General features: G+C 41.3%; 1 protein-coding gene across 1 annotated transcript in view; it reads right to left on the bottom strand.

The window, feature by feature from the left end:
- Positions 1-20,321, bottom strand: part of LOC122562289 (serine/threonine-protein kinase/endoribonuclease IRE1-like) — an 83,063-nt gene that overhangs the window by 49,455 nt on the left and 13,287 nt on the right. The window contains exon 2 of the mRNA XM_043715094.1: positions 6,156-6,273. Coding sequence (XP_043571029.1) covers positions 6,156-6,273 — 118 coding nt within the window. The remainder of the gene's footprint in view (positions 1-6,155; positions 6,274-20,321) is intronic.

Below are 20,321 nucleotides of genomic sequence, written 5' to 3'. Positions count from 1 at the left end.
CAACCACAGGCAGATGAAACCATGATCCATTCTTGGTGTTATCTTGTAATATACCTAATTTCAAGTCCAACATCCTGATTATTGGTAGGGGACAACTGGGGCAGAGGTGCCCGCATTACAGGTACAATGTAAGCACCAGTAGAAATATTTGTTAGAATTGCAAACCACTGCATGCAGTGTAAAGGCAAGAAATTTGAAGACTGTAGAAAAGACAGAAGAAACACTGCTTTTCTCAAAGTGGGATACATTGCCATGTAGCTTCGAAGGGCAAAAAATATATATACACAGTAGTGCCTCGACATATGAACGACCCTGTTCACGAACAAATCGGTTTACGAACAGGACTGTACGTAAAATCTTGCTTCAACGTACGTACGAAATTCAAGGTACGAACGCAAAAAGCCCGTGTGCGACCACATGGTTTCATTGTTCAGCTTTGCTACGCGCGTGTTGAACGCAAAAGCTCTTGGGCCCCGCGTGATCTCATTCAGTTCATCTTTGGCGCATGCGCTGTGAACAACCGTCCAAGCATTCTTACACTATCCAAACAATGGGAAAAATTGATTCAGTACGCGAACTTTTCAGTTCGTGAACCGGGTCCCGGAACGGATTAAGTTGGTAAGTCGAGACACTACTGTATTATATATATTATTGTATTTCAATAATTTATTCAATTCAATTCAGAGATAAGGCAGTTTGCACAGTTATCCAATTGTTTGGTAGAGACAGACTCGGGTGGGGACCCGAGCAAGGGGTAGGAGGGAAGAGGGCAGAGTGAGAGGAGGGACAAAATCAAGGACAGATTTCAAAGAGTAGTTGATCATGGTCAGTGGTTTTGCAGGAGGATGATCTCTCTTCACTTTGAAACTACAGTTGTAAAAACCCAACCAGGTCACTACTGCTTTAATGACAAACCAATCCCGTCATTATTATCTGGTCTGGTTGACATGTAATTCCAAACCCAGGACAATGTTGTTGATTAGCTCAGAAAGCCACTATGATATTAAAAATTGTTACAGGGAACTATCAACAGTATAGCAGAGATGGACAATTAATTTGGCAGCAACAGTGTGTTTATTTGAGTTGTAACCCACCCTCCCCCGCCATTGCAGGAATTGCAAAACTTGCACCCATACCTCACCTCCATCCAAGGCCCCAAAGGAGCCTTCCACATCCACCAAAGTTTCACCTGCACATCCACCAATGTCATTTATTGTATCCGTTGCTCCCGATGCGGTCTCCTCTATATTGGGGAGACTGGATACCTTCTCGCAGAGCGCTTTAGGGAACGTCTCCAGGACAGCCGCACCAATCAACCCCACCGCCTCGTGGCCAAACATTTCAACTCCCCCTCCCACTCTGCTGAGCATATGCAGGCCCTGGGCCTCCTCCACCGCCACTCCCTCACCACCCGATGCCTGGAGGAAGAACGGCTTATCTTCTGTCTTGGAACACTTCAACCCCAGGGCATCAATGTGGACTTCACCAGTTTCATCATTTCCCCTCCCCTCACCTTCCCCCAGTTCCAACCTGCCAGCTCAGCACCATCCTCATGACCTGTCCTATCTGCCTATCTTCCTTCCCACCTCTCTGCTCCACCCTCCTCTCTGACCTATTACCTTCATCCCTACCTCCATCCACCTACTGCACTCTCAGCTGCAGTCTCCCCAGCCCCACCTCACTCCCATTTATTTTTCCACCCAGGAGGCTCCCAGCCTCATTCCTGATGGAGGGTTCCTGCCTGAAACGTCGATTTTCCCACTCCTCCGATGCTGCCTGACCTGCTGTGCTTTTCCAGCACCACTCCAATTTGATGATGCAGTCATTGTATAACATGAGCACATGGAAATGAGATTCCTCTCAACTTCCAATCTCAAGATTTGCCTATGACATTTCATTTAAGGGCACATTTTTGTTCAAAAACAAAATAAATAAAATTTTGAACAAAATACTGAAGGCAAAAACAAAGGATCTAAGGCAAAACACAAAAACAATGCCAAGATTAAGATTCCCATTATCTGCTAACTGAATTAGTCAGGTTTTTAGGAATAGTCAGCAGAAAGCCCTTCCAACTTCTTGATTAGCTTCCCAATAAGCAACAAATAATAAACAAATAACAAACTAACAAGTGATATTAATAATATGGAGCATACTATGTTGAGACCATTTACAAATTGCAAAACCAAGAATATAAAGCCTATTGTGTGTTACCTTTGTAACTGCAGCTAGCTTCCTAAAGTAGCAAGGCACAATTCTGAAGCTCTACATTTTGATGGATAAGAATGCATGTGCACAACTGTCCTTGATGTCTTTCCAGTTAGCAGAAAGACCTACAGATTTTCAAGCTGGTATGGGAAATAGATGTAGTTTAAGTAACTATGAAAGTTTCCAGTGCACTCTTAATTTGAGGTTTTCAACATTAATATGCTCTGTATGTTGTTTATACAATTTAGCTTGCATCATCAGAAACAATCCTTGACTCATTTATCCTCCATCCAAACATAGTTCTATTACAACGAACCATTTCTAAACAAATGAATTTCATAGATTTAGAAATCAGGCTGGTCATGAAGTATACTCAAGGTTCAGATAGATTTTTAATCATCAATGGGAATAAGGATAATAGGGGGAAAAGCAGAAAAGTGGAGTTGAGGATTATTTGGTCAGCTGTGATCTCACTGAATGGCGGAACAGACTTAATGGGCTGAATGGCCTATTTCTGGTCTTCTGTCTAATGGTCTACTTGGCAGGAACCAGTTTCTTCCTATCATCAAAACCTTCCATTAATTTTACTAACTTTATTAAATCTCCGCATAACCCTCTGTTTAAGAACTACTTCAGCTTTTGGTCTCTGTATAACCAAGGCCTTTCATCCATTACAACAGTCAAGAAACCTTCCTCCACACAAAGATCTTCATGTCCATCCCAAGTTGTATTATTCAGAATAGTACATGATACTCAAGAAAAGGAGAGGCTCAAATTAATTTATATCATGCCCTTACTATATCCTCTTATTCAATGCTACCGATGTTTTTAACACAGATTGTCCCACCAGCACACTTTCTCTGTGACGGCAGTTGCTTTAACTCTCATTACATGGATGGTTCAGTGGTTAGCACTGCTGCCTCACAGCACCAGGAACTGCGTTTGATTCCACCCTTGGACGACTGTCTGTGTAGAGTTTGCACATTCTCCGGTGTCTGCGTGAGTTTCCTCCGGATGCTCCTGTTTCCTCCCACATTCCAACGGTGTGTAGGTCAGGTTAATTGGTCATGCTAAATTGTCCCATAGTGTTAGGTGCATTAGTTAGGGGTAAATATAGGGTAGGGGAACGAGACTGGGTGGGTTACTCTTCCGAGGGTCGGTGTGGACTTGTTGGGCCAAATGGCCTTTTTCCACACTGTTGGTAATCTAATCTAAATGTTCCTTTTGCTTTTTTAATCAAACAATTCAAAACAGCTATCATCCTCAACAGAAGCTCTAAGTCTTCCTTTTAAAAAGTAGCACACTGAGATGGGATCTTTATGTGTAACTTTCTGCAAAACGTGGCAAAAACAAAATACACAGGAAACGTTGGTTGCACAGTTCCTGAAACTAACCATTTCACATACCATTTCAATGTGAGGTTTATGAATTGAGACAATACACAGTAACTGTGTACACATTACACTGTTTAAAAAGGTTCAATTCGGTCAATGATGTGGAGATGCCGATGTTGGACTGGGGTGAACAAAGTTAAAAATCGCACACCGCCAGGTTATAGTCCAACAGATTTATTTGGAAGTGCAAGCTTTTGGAGCGTCCTCCCTTGTCAGATAGCTCGTGGGGTAGGATCATAGGACACACAGTTTATGGGAAAAGATCAAAGTGTCAAACAGTGACATGATGTGTTGAACAAACCTAGATTGCTGTCTTGCATACTTAGAATGAGGATGCAGGTTTCGATTGATTAATATGTAAATCCCAGAACTTCTTTCTAATCACATTCGCGAGATAGCTTAAGGTTTTATTAAAAAAAGTGACATCTCTGCACAGACAATGCATTAAAGGTTAGAGTCCTTATGTATTCCAACCTTGAGTCAGACTGGTTCTATTTCCAAAGTAGGAATTTATAATATGTCACATGGACTGACTGCAGATTCTGTGCTTTTTGAACAAAATAGAATACATCTGCTAATACAAGTTCACCCCATAGATGTGTGTGTGTGAGTGAGTGAGAGAGAGAGAATGTCACACTACAGGTGATCCCACTAAACTATATACTCTCTCTCTCGCGCACACACACACACTCTCAGTCCATGGGTTTTTAAGGTGCTCTCAAAAGAGCCTTGGTGAATTTCTGCAATGTATCCTCTAGATGGTACATAGTGTTCTAACAGTGTATCAGTGGGAGAAGGACTGAATGTTTGTGGATGTGGTGCCAAGCAAGTGAACTGTTTTTTTTCCTGGATTGTGTCTAATTTCTCAAGTGTTGTTGGAGCTTTAGGGGTGCTATGAATATCAATAACTGATGGTTAAATTCTCTTGTTGGAGATAGTCAGTTTCTGGCACTTGCGCAGCCAAATATTACTGGGCACATCAGCCCGATCCTGGATATAGCCTTGGTCATCCTGCATTTGGACGTTGACTGCTTCAGTAATTGATGAGTCACAAATGGTGCTGAACATTGCACAGTTAGGGGCCAAACGAACTGCTGATACTGGAATCCAGTTCTCAGTTTCTCCAGGTAGAGGGCACAGCCTGGTTGGTCGATGGAGGAATGAATCCAGTTGGTGGGCTGGATGGAAGGGTCGGTAAGTGGATTGGAAGAGAGGAGCAGGGGGTGGCTGGAAAGGGAGTCAGGGAATGAGTGGGAATGTTATTTGAAATTGTAGAACTCAATATTGAGTGTTCCAGGCTGTGGGCTGCCCAGCCAGAAGATGAGGTGTTCCTCCAATTTGTGGTCTGATTCACTGTGACAATGGAGAAGGCCAAGGATGGTCGTGTCAGAGAGGGAATGGGAATTGAAATAGGTGGTGACTGGCGGTCAGGCTGGTTCTTGCGGGCTCAGCTGAGATACTCGGCAAAACGTGCAGTTTAGGTTTGGTCTCACCAATGTACAGAAGACCACATTGGGAGCACCGGATTCAGTAAACTAGGTTGGAAGAGGGGCAGGTGAACCTCTATCTGACCTGGAAGTACTGAATAGGACCCTAGATGAAGATGAGGGGCATGATGTGCCAACAGATCTTGCAACATTTACAGTTGCAGAGGAAAGCACAGGGATATTCGGTGAGGGTGGGGTGGTGGTGGTGGTGGTGAGGACAGTGGCGTGAACCAAGAACCATTGAAGGGATTGGTCCTTGTGGAAAGTAGAGAGAGATGGGGAATGGAAGATGTTTTTGATGGTGGGGTGTGGTTGAAGTTGACAGAAGTGTGAAGGATGATACACTGCACAGTTAGCAAACATTCCCACTCTGACCTTATCACGGTGGGAAGGTTATTGATGAAGCAGTTTAAGATGAGAGTTCCTGAGGTATAAACCTGCGGATCTCCTGCAGAAACATCCTGGAGCTGGGACAACTGACCGTAAACAGCCAGAACCATCATAATGGCATGAATCACGAAGACAAAAGTTGAATGATCCTCCTCTAACAGGTGAGCTAACTATATTTAACCATTACTTAGTAGCTGGCACATTTAACGTGTTTTGAGGGTGAAGTAATTGGGCTTTTCTATAAAGAAAAAGACCAAGTTTATTCCAATAACCTTTTGAGTGCCATTTAGAAAACAGAATGCACAGAGATGAGGTTGCTGTTTGCCAAGCATTCCAACCAGAAAACTGGTGTGATTGTGACAGGGAGAGAGTGCGATTAAAAACCTAAATTGTGCCATCAATATAAAGGTGTAATACCTGAAGTGTCGAATATAAAATTCAAAAACCCCAAATACCAGTTTAAAATGGAGAGTATATAGTGATTACTCCTTAAGAATTTACTCTTAAGTCCACATAATGAATGAGGCCAAAAGTCAAAAAGTGAATTATTGCTCGCATTTGAAATTGGCTTTTTATCAAACAGATTTATTCCAATCAAACAGGTAAAATTTAAACCAAACCATAGCCGGAAGTGGAGTTATATTTTCGCCACTTCCAAGACACGAATGATGCTACTTACCTTCTTTCAAGGTCCATTTGATTGAGCCTGTCTGTTTGCTGACAGCATGCAAGTTTCCATCCAATGTTGATATAAAAAGCAGTGTCTCAGGCAGGACTGTGCTTGAACTTCCACAGCACTGTAAAACAAACAATATATAAATTTCACCCAAAAAGACAGAACATTACTGTAAATTCACTCTTTGAAAAATAATTCAGGAGCAAAGTCCCAAAGGATCCCCCAAACACACGGCTTCCTGATTTAAGGAGTCACCCATTTATGATGGAGAGGAGGAGGATCGTTTTCCTCAGAGGGTAATGAATCCATGGAATTCTTTACCACAAAGTATTGTAAAGATGGAGTCATTAAATGTGATTAAGGCTAAGACAGACAGAATTCTTATCTGTAAAGGAGCCCTGCATGGGGGAAAAAAATAGGAAAGTGGAGTTGAGGGTTATCAGAACATCAATGCTCTCTCTGAACAGCAGAGCAACTCGAGAAGCCAATGGGCGATTTCTGCTTATGTGTCATGGCTTTATCAACACAGTTTTGAAATATTAGATATGATATGGGAGGGGAGGAATCATGAATCTAAGGCAGTTGCAAACTGTTAAGACTGTTTATGCTCAGTTTAATTTCCAATCGCATACTGGATTACCCAAATGCTGAGGCCATAATCACTTAATACTGTAATTTAGCTCGACAGATATCCCATTGGGAGTAACAGGCTATAATAAAGGAATTAAATACATAGCAGTGATATTGTAAACTCAACATAAGAATTTGTTCAATGAAAACCAGTCTTAGAAACACAGCCACTTCATAAGAATTACATTTTATGCACAAGCTCTGCCCTTACTCTCACTTCACCCAATAGCATCAAGGTAACAGAAGTTCAATCCAACTTTGCAATGTCCTTTATGGTCTACTGCACAAGACAAATCTGAAAGGTTCCAGAAGGCACTGTTCTATTATTGCTTTTCTGCTTCTAAATCAGAATCAGAGCATCAGCTTGTCCCTTGGTACTGACTGGATTTTCCCCAGTCAGTATTCACACCCTTTATAGTTCTAAATGCAGATACCAAGAGCTTCTGCAAAGATTTGTTTCTGAACAACAGAGGACCCATGCCAGAAACACACACAGCTCAATTAATGTCTTGCACAAAGATGCCACGTTTAAGGAAGCTGCTTCCACACCATATTTTTCTTTACCACCACCTACCCACCCTTCATCTCCTCAACAACCTAAATCCCACTGATGCCGCAAAGGTTTCCTCATCTGAAACCGACACTATCAAACCCATCTGCAGTTTTGCTCCGACCTTGTTGTTATGCAGCAAGAATTTATACAACAACAGATTATCACAGCTACTTGTTATTGCTGTTTTTCAGACCCAGCTATGGCATAGCTTGAAAATTTAAGAACTGCAAGCACAACAGCAAAAGAAAATACTACAAATACTGAAAATCTGAAATAAAATAGATAATGCTGGAAGCACTCAGATCAGGCAAGCTTGCCCTGGTCAATATTTATACCGTCAGTTTACAAAGAAGGAAAGTAACATGCATACGCACACATTACTGTTTCAGTATTTCTGAGATTAATTATCTTTCATATTTAATATCAATTAAAACATTTTCAAATACAAACATCCAGTAAGATACTTTATACCATCAATTAAATATTGAAAATTCACAAGAGTTTAAAACAATGATGACTCCAGAAACTGTGGGTACCCTCCAAGTGCTTCAGTGAAACCAACAGGAAAAGCTGAAGCTCAGCAGCTGTTCCCCTTCTCACTCACTTCAAAGGGAAAGGCTTATAGCTTCTGTCAGAGTTCACTGTTGGTGTATTCTTACTCAACACTCATTGTGCAAGGCCATTCTCCACCTTGTCCCACTTAACTACAGAAAACAAGCTAAAACACACAATGGATAGCAATACTAAACACTAGCTGATCACACCTAGAAAGGGAGATACTGCAGTTTTACATGATTGTACAGGAAGTTCTACAAACATGTCTAGCCTGAGTCTATCACCTGAAAAGCTGAGCTGACAACATTGCTCCTGACACCAAAATCCCAGACAGTTCTGTCCACTTAGTCAAGTCCACATAGATAACATCCACTGCCCTACTCTCCTAAGAGTCAAAAGCATGGTGCTGGAAAAGTTCAACAGGTCAAGCAGCATCCGAGGATCAGAAAAATTGATGTTTCAGGCAAAAGCCCTTCATCATTCCTGATGAAGGGCTTTTGCCTGAAATGTCGATTTTCCTGCTTCTTGGATGCTGCCTGACCTGTGCTTTTCCAGCATAACACTCTTGACTCTAATCTCCAGCATCTGCAGTCCTCACTTTCAATCTCCCAAGAGTCATACAGCATAGAAACAGACCCTTCAGTCCAACTTGTCCATGCCGACCATGTTTCCAAACTAAACTAGCCCCATTGGCCTGCTCCTGACCCATATCCCTCAAACCTTTTCTATTCATGTATTTATCCAAATGTCTTTTAAAATTCTAACTGTACCTCCATGCACTACTTCTTCTGGCAGTTCATTCCACACACAATCCACTCCGTGTAAAAAAGTTGTCCCTCATTTCCTTTTTAAATCTTTCTCTTGTCTCCATAAAAGTATGTCGGCCCTAGTTTTGAACTCCCCCTACCCTGGGGAAAGACCCTGGTGATTCACCTTATAAGGTCACCCCACAACCTCCTCCGCTCCAACAAAAAAAAACAGCCTATCCAATTTCTTTGAGGCAGCACGGTAGCTCAGTGGTTAGCACTGCTGTCTCACAGCGCCAGGGACCTGGGTTTGATTCCAGCCTCGGGTGACTGACTGTGTGGAGTTTACACATTCTCCCCGTGTCTGCGTGGGTTTCCTCCGGGTGTTCTGCTTTCCTCCCACAGTCCAAAGATGTGCAGGTCAGGCGAATTGGCCATGCTAAATTGCCCATAGTGTCAGGTGCATTAGTCAGGGGTAAATACAGGCTGGGGGAATGTGTCTGGATGGTCACTGTGGACTCGTTGGGCTGAAGGGCCTGTTTCCATACTATAGGGAATCTAATCTCCTTATACCTCAAACACTCCATTCCTGGCAACGTCCTGGCAAATCTTTTCTGAAGCCACACCGGTTTAATAGTATCCTTCCTATAACAGGGTGACCAGAACCACACACACTACTCCAGAAGAGCCTCACCTACATCCTGTACAACCTCAACATAACGTTCCAACTCCTATATTCAAAGGTCTGAACAATGAAGGCAAGTGTGCTAAATGCCTTAACCACCCTATCTGTATGCGACATAAACTTCTAAGAATTATGTACCACAACCCCTCTGTTCTACAAGATTACCCAAGGCCCTACGTTTAATTGTACACGTCCTGCCCTTGTTTGTTTTACCAAAATGCAATAGTTTGCATTTATCCAAATCTGCCACACCTCAGCTCATTGACCCAATTAATCAAGATCACTTTGCTATCTTCGATAACCTTCTTCACTGTCCACCAAACAACCAATTTTGGTGTCATCTGCAAACTTACTAACCATGCCTCCAATATTCTCTGCAAATCATCATATAAATGATGAACAAAAGTGGACCCAGCACTGATCCCGGAGGGACAGCGCTGGTCACAGGCCTCCAGTCTGAAAAACGACCCTCCACCACCACTCACTCTCCTGCCATCAAGTCGATTTTGTATTCAATTTACAATCTCACCCTGAATCCCACGTGAGCTAACTTCACTAATTAGTATAGCATGCAGAAACTTAACAAAAGCTTTACTAAAGTCCAAGCAAACAACGTCTACCACTCTGCCCTCAACCTTCTTTGTTACTTCCTCAAAAAACTTAATCAAGTTTGAGAGACACGATTTCTCACACATGAAACAATACTGACGGTCTCCAATCAATCCTCGCCTCTCCAAATGTATGTAAATCTGATCTCTCAGTCAGACATCATGTGAGAATAACATAGGATTGGGAGGGAGAGGAGAATTTTGTGGGAAAGGTATGGGCTGCTCTTGTCCTACCTGATCCCTTCTAGGACCTCACCAGGTGCTGAATCTGTGCAGAGTCCTACTCCACTATAAAGAGGGAGTGCCCGTAGGAGGGAAAGTGGGGAGGAGGCCATCTACCAGTGTACCAATCTCCCCGTCCTTCTAAATGTCACTCCAAGGATGGATTTCAATTGACACAAGCATTTTCATCAAGTGGAAAAAAATTAGAAGAGTACAGGTAGATAAACAGACAACGTGGAAAAATTTAAATATAATAACCAATGTATAACATTCAGCAAGAGAACAATACCATTCTACATCATGTAAATGTGAAGGATGTTTAAGATCTAGATTTTTGCACAGACAAAAACCAAACGACACTGGGTTATGGTCCAACAGGTTTAGTTGAAACCGCAAGCTTTCGAAGCACCGCCCCTTCCCCAGGCAGCTTTCGGAGCACTGCTCCTTCCTCAGGTAGCTTTCAGAGCGCTGCCCCTTCCTCAGGCAGCTTTCAGAGTGCTGCCCCTTCCTCAGGCATTTTCAGCTGTATTAACTGTTAAATTGAATCTTTGTACTAAAGGCGGTAATCAGAACCTAAACAGATCATTTAAATAGCTAAAGATGATAAAGATGTAACGATGGGTAAATTGATTTGTACACTCTGCACAGGCATAACATACCTGAGATACAGAAATCCTCAAGGTGGTTCACAACTCCAATGGGATAGACAAAACAATTAACATAGAATAATGAAATGTCAAAGTGAATCAATAAACCAAGATCAAAACATTTTACCATAACAAATTAGTGACATTAAAATACTGTTCTGGAGAGAAAACAATGCATTTGCAGTTGAAACACACCTTATGGCAATAATCTCAGAATTGGAGATATACTATGAGGATCTGTTCTGACATTCGTACAAATTTGGTTACAACAGAAGAAACGTCTCAGCTCATGCCTGCCTAGGCAAGTGGATAGTATTCTTGACTCTAAATCAGAAGGTTTCAGGTTTAAATTCCATTTCAGATTTGACAACAAAATACTCAGCTGACATTGCGGTATGGCACTCAGCAGGTTTTGTAGTACACAATATAGCGTCTTTTATAAGAGACATCAACAACAACTTTCATTTACATCGCACATTTAACATAAAAAAGAAACACCCAATGGTGCTTCACTAGATTGTTAAAACATGATTTAAAGTCTGGTATTGACCTATAGTCAATTAATTAAAACATTGCAATTTTACGAGTTATATTTCTCAAGCAACATATTACTATTCTAGTTCAGGCACGGAAATTGATTTCAGAAAACATTTTCCACGAGGTCCTAGATCAGTGCATAGAGAAGACTATAAACAAGGAAAGCCAGGAAATACATGTGTCTTGGTCACTCTCCTATGAACTATATTTCATATATTTCAAAGAAGAGAGAAGGAATGTGGTAAAAGACCCAAGTTCTGACAAAAAGAAACCACGAGAACAATAACAGCAACCTTTACATAGAATTCAGATACCAAACTGCTGACCATGACTACTCAGCTTTTCCTGTTTGGGTTTCCATCGAACACATGCCACATTATAACACTGATTGTTGTTGATATGCCGACTTCTACCAAATGACTGAAGACAGTACTTTGCTGCATGTAAAATACAAACAATATTTATGTAAATTAGTAAAGAGATTTTAAATAATAAAGGGTTAAACGGTTTGTGTGCACCCACAGTCCAACTGGAAGAACAGAAATAAACCGAAATCCATTCCATCAGTTGTTGCACTACAGCATGCCACATAATAAATAGTAACAGGCTTCAAATAGAAACATAAGTGAGTTGTAGCTCAGTTCGCACATATTAAACAGTGGCTCCAGTGCTTTGACAAATATTACCAGTTCAATATTTTCACTCCTTCCAATTGATATTATTGGCACAGAATCACCAATAGCGATTCCTGCTAATTCTCAAATTCTACCCGAAGAATGGGTGGATTATTAGAATCTCAAAATTTTACCCCGCTAAACGAATACTTATCAAGAAAGTAATGTTAAAATACAACAAAGCAAATGATTTCAAAAATGGAACAATTCTTTTCAATTTCTGAAGATACTATACTGAGGATATTAGAGTTAGCAACATATAGATTCAGGAGTTTTCTGAGAGCAGCTATGTACAAAATTGTGAGCAGTTTTTGGGCCCTGTATCTAAGGGAGGATGTGCTGACATTGGAGGGAGTCCAGAGAGCTTCACAAGAATGACTCCAGGCATAAAGAGCTTGTCACATAAGGAGCAGTTGAGGACCCTGGGTCTACACTCAATGGAGTTTCGAAGGTTGAGGGAGGTTCTCATTGAAATTTACAGAACACAGAGGATTATGAAGGTTTGTAGCTCAGGTTGAGGTTTAGGGTGTAGGTTTGCTCACTGAGCTGTAGGTTTGATATCCAGACATTTTGTTACCTGGCTAGGTAACATCATCAGTGGCGACCTCCAAGTGAAGCGAAGCTGTTGTCTCCTGCTTTCTATTTATATCTTTCTCCTGGATGGGGTTCCTGGGATTTGTAGTGATGTCATCTCCTGTTCGTTTTCTGAGGGGCTGATAGATGGCATACAGTGTACAGTATTCCTCAAGAACAAACCATGACAAGCAGACCAAACACAGCCAGAAACCTTAACCACCTTACCATACATCAAAGAAGTTTCAGAAATGACAGTCAGACTACTAAGACCCCTCGGAATCCTAGTAGCACACAAACCCACCAACACTCTCAAACAAAAACTAACAAACTTAAATCTTTTCATGGAGTTGCAGTATTTATACGGCTGGTCTAATTAATTTTCTGCTTAATGTTAAGTCCCAGAATGTCAGACCAAGCCTGAATGCTGTTCAGATCTCACTGCACACAGGTACAGACTGTCACATTACCTGAGGAGTTGCAAATAACATTTGTGACCTTAACATGAAGGGAAGGTCATTGATAAAGCAGTTGAAAATGGTCAATCCCTCAAGAACAGGTGGGGACTTATCTCCAACAATCTCTGTGCTTGATATGACTTGGAACAGTAGAAAGTTATCCCCAATTCCCAGGTATTTATCAGATATTAGCATCCTTTCCATATAAATATCAGGACAGGGTTAGAAACCTGGTGGCATAATGCTTTTCCAGCATCTGCTCCATAGTGAAGCTGTCTACATGCCAGTGCTGCTTCCACATTGTAGCTTGGTTATGCCTATGGCAGGTCCAGTCACAGCTTGGTACTTATACCACTGCTTGCTCCATGTGGATGTGTTCTATTCTAATGTCATTCCCTTTTTGTTGCTGCTACTTATCTTACACCCACAGTCCAGCACAGTTGAATCTTTACACAAGAGATGCACATACACAGTCCAGATATGGCATTACTTTAGCAGAAGAATCCTGGTCACAATCACCCATCTACAGTACACTGTACACAATCAGTAACAAACTACTAACTTTGAAAAACACTTAATTGTTTCTCAACTTTAGTTACAGGGTGATCCATTGGAAATGTTTACCTGTATAACAGAGTGGTCATCCATATTGCAGAGTAATGACGATAGCAGCAAGATCAATAATGATTTTGTCTTTACGTGTGCTAATTAGAACATTGTAGCTGCAATCAAACAGGTTTCCAGCTGAAAATGCAATTTATGCAAACATTAATCAAGAAAGCAACATTTACACAATGTTTGTTCTTTATTAAAATGTTAGTTATTCAAAGTGGGTGCATGAAAAGACAGAAAATGTTAATCGTCCAGCTAAGATAGCAAAATAACAGCTTACGCATGGCACTAAATCTGCCCTATTTTTTTCAACTAGCCTGTTCAGAGAGGTTGATTGGAACTTGAGCCTGGGTCTCCTAGTCCAGGGATATGGACAATACCACTACACACTTCAAACACTCAATGAAGGGTACATTTGTTAAGAACAAGTTCAAATTAAGAACAAGTTCAAAATCAGATGAGTTACCAACATAAACAAGAGACAGCCCCAAACTAATTTGACACAAGACCGTGAACTAAATTTCCTACAATGTCCAACTTAGACCTCCCTCTCTCGTACACACTGCCTATTGTGTGAACACTTCTTTAAAAATCTAACGTCTATATGCTGTAATGGAACTGTCATGTAGTTAAAGCCATTTCTATTCTCAGAGACAGAATCATATCTCATAGAAACAGGTCCTTTGCCCCACCACGTCTATGCAAAGCAAACACCAATCTATACTAATCCATTTATCCGAACTTTCACCATAGCCTACTATACCCTAGCATTTTAAGTGCTCATCCAGATGTTTCTTAAATGTTGCGAAGAGTACCTGCCTGCACTACCTTCTCAGGAATCACATTCCATATTTCTACCATCCTCTTGATGAAAACATCGTTCCTTAGATTTCCTTTAAATCACTTACTCCTCATCTTAAACCTGTGTCCTCTGATCTTAGACCTGTCTGCCGTGGGGAGTAGCTTCTCATGATTTACTCTGTCTATGCCTCTCGTAATTCTGTATGCCTCAGTCAGATTTCCATCTCACAGCCTCCTCTGTTCCAGGGAATACAAACCAAGCCTACCCAGTCCTTCCTCATTACGGAGACTTTTCATTGCAGGCAACGTCCATCACATCTTTCTATTAGTGTGAAGACCAGAACTGCCGACAATATTCCATCTAAAGCCAAACAAGTGTTTTATAGAATTGTAAGACAACTTCCCGGCTTCGATATATAACAACCTTGCTAAAGAAGGCAAGCATCCTGTATGTCTTTTCACCACCCTATCTACCTCCGCATGTAGGTTTGCTCGCTGAGCTGGAAGGTTCATTTCCAGACGTTTCGTCACCCTAATAGGTAATATCTTAAGTGGGTCTCTGGGCGAAGCACTGTGAATAATTCCTGCTTTCTATTTATATGTTTGGGTTTCTTTGGGTTGGTGATGTCACTTCCTGTTCTTTTTCTCAAGGGGTGGGAGATGAGGTCTAATTCGATGTGTTTGGTGATAGAGTTCTGGTTGGATTGCCATGCTTCTAGGAATTCTTGTGCGTGTCTCTGTTTGGCTTGTCCTCGGATGGATGTGTTGTCCCAGTCAAAGTGGTGTCCTTCCTTATCTGTATGCAAGGATATGAGTGACAGAGGGTCATGTCGTTTTGTGGCTAGTTGATGTTCATGTATCCTTGTGGCTAGTTTTCTGCCTTTTTGTCCAATGTAGTGTTTGCTACAGTTCTTGCACGGTAATTTGTAAATAACATTAGTTTTGCTTGTTGTCTGTATAGGGTCTTTCAAGTTCATGAGCTGCTCTTTGTGTGTGTTGGTGGGTTTGTGGGCTACCATGATGCTCAGACCCCTAACCTCTTGACCAACTTTTCTATTTGGGAACACTCACACAGAATAGAAACAGACCCTTTGATTTAACCACTCCATGTCGAATATAATCCCAAACTAAACTAGTCCCACTTGCCTGCTCCTGGCCCATATCCTTCCAAATTTTTCCTATTCATATGTTTATCCAAATGTCTTTTAAACACAGTAATTGTACTTCATCAGGAAGTTCATTCACACATGAACCACTCTGTGTAAAAAAAATTGCCCTCGTGACTTTTTAAAATCTCTTTCCTCTCATCTTAAAAAGTGTACCTGGAAATGTGTTGCTGGAAAAGCGCAGCAAGTCAGGCAGCATCCAGGGAACAGGAGAATCGACGTTTCGGGCATAAGCCCTTCTTCAGGAATCCTGAAGAAGGGCTTATGCCCGAAACGTCGATTCTCCTGTTCCCTGGATGCTCCCTGACCTGCTGCACTTTTCCAGCAACACATCTCCAGCATCTGCAGACCTCACTTTCTCCTTAAAAAGTGTACCCCCTGGTGTTGAAATTCCCCATCTCAGGGAAAAAGACGCTACCATCAATTCTATCTTTAACTCTCATTATTTTATAAACTTTTATCAGGTCACCTCTCAACCTCCTATGCTCCAGTGAAAAAAGTCCCAGTTTTTCTTTATAACTCAAACCTTCCATGTTCTCGTTTGACCTGCCTCAATGTGTGAGCCACCTGATAGGTGAAAAACTCACAGAGGAACTTCTCAGTGGGATGTTTTAGCTGCTCTCCGGTCCCCAACAGCAAGGTGTAGACACATTCTGTGGTGGGGTCAACTCAGACATCACCCCCTGATGTCATCACCACCACCACTCAGGATAAGGATGAAACCACCACCGCCAAGGTCACCTTTGCCCATTAACATACAAACAATCCATTATTAGATTACAAGGAAATCATAGAACAGTCAGCTGTTCTATCACACAATGGTTGTGTTCTTGTGCAACCCTGTGTAACAGAAAAATCATGCTTTAGAAACAGTGCTTAAAATGTTGGTGCCAGAATCGCATTACAGCCAACACACATTTTTAAAGTTTGTGCTGTAGAAACAGCGGCCCTAATTCATCAATCACATTACAGCGAATTTGCATTAACAAAATGAGTGTTATAACAGAACGACCTGTATTAGACACACATTGCATTATGCTAGCACCCTGGTCACCTCACTGTGTAGCAGCTGATTACACAGCTTTTGGACCATCAGCCCGAGTTATTTCAAATGGTAAAGTTTATTTGATCTCCATTTACTATTGTAAAGGATGATTCTGTAAAAGAACTGTAAAGGCACACAATAGCTCTCCCCTACCATTTTTACAGTATTAAAATAGTTCGTTCAATTGAATTACAGCCTTCCAAGTCAAAGCCAGTTTTATAATCTGAGTGTTACATTGTCCAAGTCACCTTCTTTCAAATAGACAAACAGAAGATGAAAGATAACATTGAACAAAGGGCCAGTCGCTAATAACTAAACCAAAGCTTTATTAAGCAATTTGTTCCAAAGTCAGATTATATCAGTGGCATTTTTCAGGTAACAGAAGTTTTTGGCTCCACACCAATCAGCACTGAATAGGTTGTTGGCTAATGCTTTTCAGACGTTTTGATGCAGCTAGAAGCATGGTAAAACAAGACCGTGAAAGATGTATCTTTATCTGAAAATGAAAGGACAGACTTAGTTCGATATGGTACATCATTTCCTCAGGGTATTCCAAAGTACAAAAAAAAAACTTTCTTCAGGGCAGTGTAATGATAAAACTAAAAATATGTTCCCTGTTCAATAGGACGATGGCTGACATGTCCATAAAATACCTTCACCCCACGTCCCAAAATACCTTTGGTTAGAATGCATCTCAATCTCAGACTTAAAAACAACAATTTGGCTATCAACCACCACTTGTAGAAGCAATTTCCAAACTCTTACCATCGTTTGAACAGGGCAGGGCTTAAATGCTCATTATTGATACTCTTCTCTAGTTGCCCAATAATGTTCCTTACCTGGTCAAAATTTGTCTCCAAATTGAAACTATTCATACTGCAAATACAGCAGCTAATTTATGGATAACGACCCAGAGAGAATAATTAACTAAATTATACTGAACTGGGGATAATGTTAGATAAAGGAAAAACCTTAGCCAGAACTGGAATAATAAATTATATTTTTAAATGAATGATGAATGCTTTATTTATTGTCACTTGCCTTTCACAGTGAATAATTCAGTAAGATCCAGTGAAAAATTTCAATAGTCGCCACAAACTATTAAAAATGGTGCTGGATTAAGAACAAAAAGGATAAAAGATATAACTCAGAGTCCCCAGTCCTAAATCAGCTCACCAACGACACCCGTGCTGCCCCTCCTCCACCACCTCACCGCCTGCACTAGATACACCACCACAGGAGTCGCCACTCCTTAGGCATCATCTCTTCACCGTTACTTCACCAATATCGATAAAAGCAAAACACTGTGGATGCTGGAATCTGAAACCAAAAGACAAAATGCTGGAAAATCTCAACAGGTCTGGCAGCATCTGTAAGGAGAGAAAAGAGCTGACGTTTCAAGTCTAACTGACCCTTTGTCAAAGCTCGTGGATTTCAACTCAAATTCCACCACAAAGGGTCAGTTAGACTCTAAACGTCAGCTCTGTTCTCTCCTTACAGATGCAAGACCTGCTGAGATTTTCCAGCATTGGTCACCAATACTGATGCTGGGTTCCATGCTGAACCCACACTCACCCCACAACCATGGGTCCCCGGCTCCACTGATGCCTCAATGGCTTCACTGTGATTTTTCTGCACTCATCTAAACAAGTATAACAGGACTTTAGCTTAACATCTTACCCAGCATTGGTAAAATTTACAAAATCTAAAATAACCATTTACACTTGCAATGCTATTGTTTGCAAACAATGTCACCTTCCAGAATAATCAGCAAAAACTTCTTTCAACCATAAAATTTGCCTTGTATTACTTGAAAATTATTGGTGTAAATAAGCAGGCAGAATACTGACAGCTCCAAATCTTTAAATGTGTGTTTTTTAAAGTTCATTTTAAGTTGGAGTGGGATGCAGATTAATAATAATAGTTAAGATTGCTCCCTTTAAGTTCCTCAATACCCGTTTTACAAACTAGCCGAAATCATTCAAAAGGCAAAACATTTTACAAAGTAGGAGAGGAACTGAAGAAAACTTGCATGTTAGCCTACACCCCACTCATATATTCCTGACAGCACACTAGTGAGCAATAAACAAAAAAATGCCAGCACACATTCCGGAAAGATCTATGGTCAAAAAGATGGGAAATAACTGACTAAAGTTAGGAAGCTTATTTGCAGATTCTGCCTGATTCATCAAATTGGTTAACACCTCATCACAAAGCAGAGGTGCTTACACTAATTATGAATATCCGAAGGCTCAATTAAGCTGCATTGCAAGTTGGAAAATAAGACAAGACAGATCTATTAAGACATTTCCTAATTTAAAAAAAAATAGTTTTGACTCCAGAGACTTTTCTCTACAGATGCTGCCAGACCTGCTGGGTTTCTGTTCCTTTCCTGTTTCTGACTTCCACCCATACTGACTTTCCTAGACTAGGATTTAGGTTTGCTCGCTGAGCTGGAAGGTTTATTTCCAAACGTTTCGTCACCCTACTAAGTAACATCTTCAATGGGCCTTCAGGTGAAGCACTGCTGATAATGTCTGCTTTCTATTTATATGTTTGGGTTTCTTTGGGTTGGTGATGTCATCTCCTATGGCAATCTCATTTCCTGTTCTTTTTCCCCAGGGGGTGGTAGTTGGGGTCTAACTCAATGTGTTTGTTGATAGAGTTCCAGTTGGAATGCCATGCTTCTAGGAATTCTCTGCGTATCTGTTTGGCTTGTCCTAGGATAGATGTGTTGTCCCAGTCAAAGTGGTGTCCTTCCTTATCTGTATGTCAGGAATCTAGTGAGAGAGGGTCATGTCGTTTTGTGGCTAGTTGGTGTTCATGTATCCTGGTGGCTAGTTTTCTGCCTGTTTGTCCAATGTAGTATTTGTTACAGTTCTTACATGGTATTTTGTAAATGACATTATTTTTGCTTGTTGTCTGTATAGGGTCTTTCAAGTTGATTAGCTGCTATTTTAGTATGTTGGTGGGTTTGTGGGCTACCATGATGCTAAGGGGTCTGAGTAGTCTGGCAGTCATTTCTGAGATGTCTTTGATGTAGGGAAGAGTGGTTAGGGTTTCTGGATGTGTTTTGTCTGCTTGTTTGGGTTTGTTGTTGAGAAATCGGTGGACTGTGTTCATTGGGTACCCATTCTTTTTGAATACATGGTGTAGGTAATTTTCCTCTGCTCTGCGTAGTGCCATGTGCTAATGAGCCGAGGAATAGAGAGCAAATGCAGCTGAACACGTAGCTGCAGAGCTGGTGTAGGAGGGAGGGCTTTGTTGGGATAACTTCTGGGGAAGGTGAGACCTGTCCAAGGTGGATAGGTTGCACCTGAACTGGAGGGGCACCAACATCCTAGGCAGGAGGTTTGCTTGAGCTCTCTGGGAGGCTTTAAAACTGGATGGACAGGGCAATGAGAACCTGAGCTACAGATCAGATGATGGAGTTGGTACTGAACAGCGTGCAGAGAATGGGAGGAGGGATAAGCACTTGATAGGGAAAAGGTGCAGTCAGTGTGATGGGTTAATGTGTGTCTATTTTAATGCAAGAAGTGTCAGGAATAAGGATGATGAACTCAGAGCATGGATCAATACTTAGAACTATTAGCAAGTTTTGAGAAGATTTCTAGCTCAGGTTGAGGTTCTGGATGTAGGTTTGCTCACTGAGCTGCA

The sequence above is a fragment of the Chiloscyllium plagiosum genome, chromosome 24 (genome assembly GCF_004010195.1).
Source record: "Chiloscyllium plagiosum isolate BGI_BamShark_2017 chromosome 24, ASM401019v2, whole genome shotgun sequence".
Taxonomy (NCBI): domain Eukaryota; kingdom Metazoa; phylum Chordata; class Chondrichthyes; order Orectolobiformes; family Hemiscylliidae; genus Chiloscyllium; species Chiloscyllium plagiosum.
The sequence above is the reverse complement of the archived record's forward strand: the minus strand, read 5'-3'. Positions and strand labels throughout refer to the sequence as shown.